Here is a 6,659-nt window from a genome sequence, read left to right on the forward strand (position 1 = left end):
CATATACAGTATCAGGAATTATTTAGACCATCTATATTTCTTGTTTTCTATGTTTTTCTTTACTTTTTAAATTCCTTATTTTGATTCAAATTTCAATTTTCTGGAGTGCATTCTGAAGTACATTTTTCAGAAAAGTCATATGGGTTGCAGACTGCCTGCATTTTTTTGTCCAAAATTTTTTAAAGAGATGTTTAAAAATTAATTATTATTATACTGCTATATTATTGAAAAAGCAAAACCAATATGACATCAGGACTCCATGACAAAAATTGCTTCTATTCTCATCACTCAGTCAAATAAATGTTTCTGTCTGCGTGTTACTAATTTGTCCTGGTGTATATATGGGTGTTCAATCTTAGCACATTTGTAGAAATACTACAAATTAATTTTATATTCTGCAATATTGCTTAATATTGTACCATAAAACATTTTCTGTGTCTTTCTCTCCTGCTTATCTTTCCTCTCATTTCCTCTCTTTTTCAACCCTTGGTCCTTCTTAAGATAATATTTAACAGTGTATAATAGTTTTTCCCCCCATCTTTCCTCTGTGTATTTTTTTTTTTTACTATAAATGTTCAAATCATTTAAAAATTTATAAGTGGTATTATATTTTAAATTTGATTGCTGGTCGGGCTGGGAGGATGATTCTGGGAGTACAGCTGTGTGCCCTCAGAGCACAAGGCACCCAACACTGAACCAAGAAGCATCGAGACCCTTCATCCTGGTGTTATCCTTCTGAGAGCGTTGCCCTCACACTGCTCCTGGCTGGTGGATGGGTGCCTGCTCCAGGTCTTTCTCCTATATCTGCTCTCCCCTATACAGCAGGAAGCACCAAATATTTTGGCACAGCCAAAGTCCGCTATGACTTCTGCGCCCGGGATCGATCGGAGCTGAACCTCAAGGAGGGTGACATCGTCAAGATTCTTAACAAGAAGGGGCAACAAGGCTGGTGGCGAGGGGAGATCTATGGCCGGGTGAGTCAGGGTGGAGCTTGGCAGCCCAAGCAAGGGTGCTGGGGTGAGCTGGCCTTGGTAGAGCTTGTCAACCAATGGTCATCAGTGCCAACTCAGTTCCAACAGGAATCCCTAATTTGGGATGTGGTGAAGAAAGACACTTCATTCAGTGCAAACAGCTCAATTGTGGTACAACATAGCTGTGAGAACAGCGCAATAGTGTTACAGCTCAGTTATGAAGCAGCATGGCCGGAGGAGTCCCCGAGGTGAGGTGGCCCTGCTCCATTCCAGCTTGCTCAGCCTGCACAGCCTGCTCAGCTCTGTTCCACCTTTTTTTTTTTTAAATTAGTTTCAGGTATACGGTACATTGGTTAAACATTTATATAGTTTATGAAGTGATCCCAGTCCAACCGGGGAAACATAGCCTTCTGGCTTTGGTGGGAAGGGAAAGTGTACTCCCTGAGTCTGAGGGGAGATGACTTATGTAGACGGAAGTCCCAGGCTCAGATGCCAGGAACATAATGCAGGCAGGCAGTTCAGGGCAGGCTTCTCCCTGAAGTGCGGTTTGTGTGAGGGGCCGCTGTTAAGAAATGGCTGCTAGGCTTTACTTTTAAATGTGAGCTAGTTAGCCACCAGGAGCCCTTCTTCATAGGTGGATTCTTTCTCAGAGTCCACAAGCTGTACTGGAATTGTGGAATGGAGAAGGTGGGGAAGTCTTCCCTGGTCAAGAGGAGGAAGGCACATAGAGATTGATGCAACTTATAACTATTTGATGAGCACCTGTTATGTGCTAGGCATCCTGCTGGGTGCTGAGGAGACAAAAACGAGCTCAGTACAATCACTGCCCTTGTGAAACTCATAGTCCAGTGAAGAGGATAGGCCTATAACCAAGCACTCACAGTGTTGAGTGGTCAGAATTGCAATGGGGAATCATAGAGCAGCAGGAGAGACCCAAGGGGACTCCTGACCCACCCAAGAGCAGATTGGGATGACTTCTGGGAGGCCAAGGTTATCACTGAGGGATAAGTAAAGTTAGCCAGGTAAAAAGGTCATGATGGAGTGGGGGAAAGCAGGCAGAGGGACCAATCTGTGCAAAGGCCCTGGGGTGAGAGTGATGGGTATGTTTGGAGAACAGGAAGAGGTAGGGTTTTGTGTCTGTCTTGTTCACTGCAGTGTCTCCAGTGCCTGGAACTGTGCCTGACACATGGTAGGCGCTCAGTAAATATTGAATGAGGGAAGAGGCAGAGCTGGAACTAACCACTTTCATCTTTTGGACTTCTTTGCCTGCCTATATTCGGACTGTCAAGAGGGAGCTCAAGGTTTCCCAAAACAGTTTGCTTCTGTTTGGTTCTTACTTTTGTCTCCCAAAGGCAGAGAGTCTTCTTTATTTCGTCTGCTGGTGAATTCCTAGCCTTACTGTAATGGTTTCTTAGCAGTATTTGTTGAATAAAAACAAATGGGTTAGGAGCCTACATCCTACTGAGAGGAAACATGTGAAAAAGCGACCTGGATAATTGTTTAGGTGAAGAGTTTTGCTAAGAACCATGGAGGGTAAGGTTAGTGTGCAGTAGAGGACAGTTAGGTTTTGAGAGAACCTTTTGGGGTGTTTAGGAAGGTCTGGGCTGTAAAGAATTCATCCATCCATCCATCCATCCATCCATCCATCCATCCATCCATCCACAAATACTCTTTAAGAATCTACTGTGTGCCAGGAGCTATTTGAGGGTTTTGGCACTCAGTGGTGAGCAAGACACAGAAGTCCTTGCCTCGCAGAGCTAATGTTGGGGTGTGTGTGTGGAGACAGACAATGAGCCCTGAGTAATAGCACCTACAATCAGTTGGATGGTGATAAGTGCTGTGGAGAAACTAAGGAAAAAGGGCTAGGAGTGTTGGGGCGGATGGAGTTACCAGTTTTAAGTAGGATGATTAGGAAGTCCTTGCTGATAAGGCGACGTGTGTACAGAACTGTCAGTGGTAGAGGAGGTCAGCTGTGTGCGTATGTGAGGCATGTGGTTGCTGGGTGGCAGGGGTGGCAGGTGCAAAGGCCCTGCAGAGGGAAAGAACCTGTCCGGCATGTTGAGGAACAGTGTGGTGGCTGCCCTGACGACTTCCTCATCTTTTCCCAGGTTGGCTGGTTCCCCTCCAACTATGTGGAGGAAGATTATTCTGAATACTGCTGAGCTCTGGCACACTGGCAGAGAGACGAGAAACTGCAGGCTGCGAGCCCAGGATGAGCAGGCTGCCGGGTCAGGGGCTGTGACAGGTCCCAGCGGGCCGAGACTCCGAGACGGACTGTGGAGGGCCAGCGTCCAGCTGGCGGGACTCCTGGGGCAATGCCCTGCCATGGTTAATTTATGACACACTGATTTCCTCTTGAGGCCCCTTAGGGAGGCAGGGCTCAAGGCAACTGCATTTAATAAAATGATAAATGGAGGAACCGGTGTGGTTCAGAAGGACCTGGAAGGGGAAGGTGGGAAGTGGCTCTGGGACACAGATTAATGCCCACCCACCAAACCCCGTCTTCTGGATTTATCACCTCCTCTGCCATGTAAAAGAAGACCTGAAGAAGGAAATGGACCCCCCAGGTAGCAGGAAATAATTTTATGCTCACAGGTTCCAGGTCACAAAAATGTAACTCATTTGCTTTTTAATTATAGAACTTAATTGCTACTCGGAGCCCCCCGAGTTCTGTTGCGTGGTAGATGCTTCATCTCGGCTGAGTCTGGGTCTCTGTAGTCAGTTCTCCCCAAGATCATGCTGACATTTCAGGGGCTTGGGCACTAGGGTGCTGGGGAGACTGCTGGGACCTGCTGGTTATCCTCTGTCACCCTGCCACCTGCTGAGATATCATTGCTTATGCCTCACCTGTGGTTCCTCTGCATCTTCCACATCCCTCTGGGCACATCCAAGACATCTGGCTATTTTTCCTTAAATGTTGAGTGGAATGGCTTTACATCCTGGACTACCCAGGGTAGCCCTGGCTAACGCCTGGTGTGGTTATTAATCACAATCCTTTTCATTCCTCAAGGCGATCACTGTGTAGGCTGGGCATTTCCAGAGGCCAAGCCTGAGACAAGAGTTTGGGTTGGGGGCGGTAAAATTTATCTGGGAAGTGATCAGAGGAAGCATCTGGAAGGCAGTGAAGGGAGATGAGAAAGTGAAGGAGCCTATACTAGGAGCATTGATGAACAGGTGACAGCCATGGAGGCCACTCTTACTGGTGTCCCCTGGAAGTCAGTATAAAGCATGCTTGGGAGTCGAGGGCCAAGGGAACTGGGGTATTTATTCACCACCTTCTATTGGTCATTGCCTGAGAGCTGCTTGCAGGTGGATAACGCCCGCTCTGGTGGCCATAGAACCACAGGTGCTTTGGAGTCCTTGCCGTGTGTGGATGTCGTCAGTGCCGTGGAGCTGAGAGGGGGGTGCCGACAGGGTCTGCGTGCACACCCCTTTGCAGCATCAATGGATGCTGCTCTATGCAACGTGTGGGGACACTCTACAGAGCTTGCTATAGCCTTGGATCCAGGGGGCTCCAGAAACATTATTTCATATCACCCTGAAGCCGTCTAGCTGGGGGGCAGGTCGGTAGGGTACAAGGATGCATCCACCTCTGAGTTTAATGTTCTTTCACACCCAGTCCTTCCCCTCCACATGGGGGACCCTGGTTTGTTGCAAGAAGAGTAGACTCAGCCTAATGAGTACTCTTCTACACATATGGTCAGACCTTTTTCCTTTTTTTAACTTAAGACTGTTATTTTTTTAAATTGTGGCAAAAGACATATAACACAGTTTACTATCCCAACCAGCTTTATGTTGCACAGTTCAAGAGTGTGACATACATTCACACTGCTGCATAACTAGTCTCCAGCATCTTCACCTTGCACTCAGCTAAGCGGCAACTCCCCACATCCCTTCCCCTAGCCCCTGGTGACCCCAGTGGCCAGACTTTCATCTGGAGTTCTTCAGGGCTGAGGTCTATGAGGCTCCAAACCCAGGCTCCAGAGTCTCTAGGCTTTTGAAGTTCCAAAGCCAGGAAGCTGCTTCTCTGGTAAATCTCCTGCAGGCGCAGGAATAACCCTGTAGGAGGAAAAAAGCAATGGTGGCCAGGGCCGGGGAAGGGCCATGGCTATGGGTTAATGTGAAGAAAAATCATTAAGACTTCCAAATGTTACCCTACCACACTAATAATTAAAATAAGGTCATTGGGGTGGACCCTAATCCACTGTGACTGATGTTCTTATAAAAATCGGGACACAGACATTTACAGGCCACGTGGAGACACAGGGAGAAGAAGACCATCTATAAGCCAAGGAGAGAGGCCTCGGAAGAAGCCAACCCTACCAATGCCTTGATTTCAGACTTCGAGTTTCCAGACTGTAAGACAATAAATGTCTGTTTATTGTCTAATGTGACAATCTAATGGGATTCTAACAATCTAGGTGATCATAACATGGTGTGATGCATTTCCCAATGAAGGAAGCATGAAGGCGATGGGAATGGAGATATATCTAACTCGATCTTCGGTTGGGGGATAGTTAGGGAGGGCTTTCTGGAAGAGGAAACATCGAAGGTGGCACCAGAACAATAAGCTGGAGTTATTAAAGAAAAATGGGGGAAATATTTTTAGAGGGAGGTACAAGGAAGGGTATGCCTTGTGCGTTCTGGGAACTGCAAGGGGTTCACTTTTCTTGGAGGAGAAGGGTGAGAGGGAGGGGCTGGAGAAGTTGGACCAAGCCCAGGAAGGCATGACACAGGACCTGCCTTCTTATGCATCCCCCAGAAGGGCCAGGAAGAGTGGGGATGACTGGCTGAAGGAGACCCTTCTTGCTGGTGTGTTGGGATGATGAGGCCTTCGGTGTTACCTGGAGCGTCCCACTGATGGTTAGGAAATTGGGTTCAAGGGAACAGCTGCCATCCCAATATGCTGGTAGCCCCAAATTAAGGCCAGAGAGGTTCAAAGCAACATACGGCAGCCCCACAATGCCCTAACTTGGAAGTTCTCTGACACCGGCTGTCAGTTACATCTGGCTGCCTGGGGACACAGTTCTGGAGGCCAGAAGTCCAAGATCAAAGCGTCAGAAGGGCCCTGTTCCCTCTGAAGATGCCAGAGAAAAATCTGTTCCAGGCCTCTCACACGACATCCTCCCCGTGTGCATATCTGTGTCCAAATTTCTCCCTCTTATAAGGACACCAGTCATGGTGGATTTAGGGCCCACCCAGCTCTAGTGTGGCCTCAGATGAACTCATATATGCAGAGACCCCATTTCCCAATAAGGTCCCCTTCTGAAGTGCTGAAGGTTAGGGATTTGGGATGCTATTCAACCCACAGCACACATGTAGTGTGTACAAAGGCCCTCATTAAGATATCCCATACACCACAGGCTGGGCACACAGATTTGTATTAAGAAACATCCCCCACAACCCCCGAATGCAAACAAATGGGTAAATACATGAAAGAGACTGGCAAACATACACAGAAGGACACAGACAGGCAAAAAGTATTTGCCCACATACAGTGCAGGCAGACAGCTCTGGAGACACGCAGCACTGCACTACTTACCACTGCAAAAGGCCAGCGGACCCTAGACCCAAACACTCTCCCTGCAAAACCAAACACACTGAAAGTGAATGGAAACACATACACACAGATGCAAAAATACCACCCCCTCCTTCAACAGGCAACTGTGTGCACGAGCATACATGTAC

General features: G+C 47.6%; 1 protein-coding gene across 1 annotated transcript in view; it reads left to right on the forward strand.

Moving 5' to 3' along the window:
- The window catches only part of VAV1 (vav guanine nucleotide exchange factor 1), a 58,689-nt gene extending 55,060 nt beyond the window's left edge, over positions 1-3,629 (forward strand). Inside the window, exons 25-26 of the mRNA XM_011373635.2 lie at positions 696-974; positions 3,080-3,629. Of these exons, the coding sequence (XP_011371937.1) occupies positions 696-974; positions 3,080-3,133 (333 nt within the window). The 3' untranslated portion in view covers positions 3,134-3,629. The remainder of the gene's footprint in view (positions 1-695; positions 975-3,079) is intronic.
- The last annotated feature ends 3,030 nt before the right edge of the window (positions 3,630-6,659 follow it).

The sequence above is a fragment of the Pteropus vampyrus genome, unplaced genomic scaffold (assembly GCF_000151845.1).
Source record: "Pteropus vampyrus isolate Shadow unplaced genomic scaffold, Pvam_2.0 Scaffold226, whole genome shotgun sequence".
Lineage (NCBI taxonomy): Eukaryota > Metazoa > Chordata > Mammalia > Chiroptera > Pteropodidae > Pteropus > Pteropus vampyrus.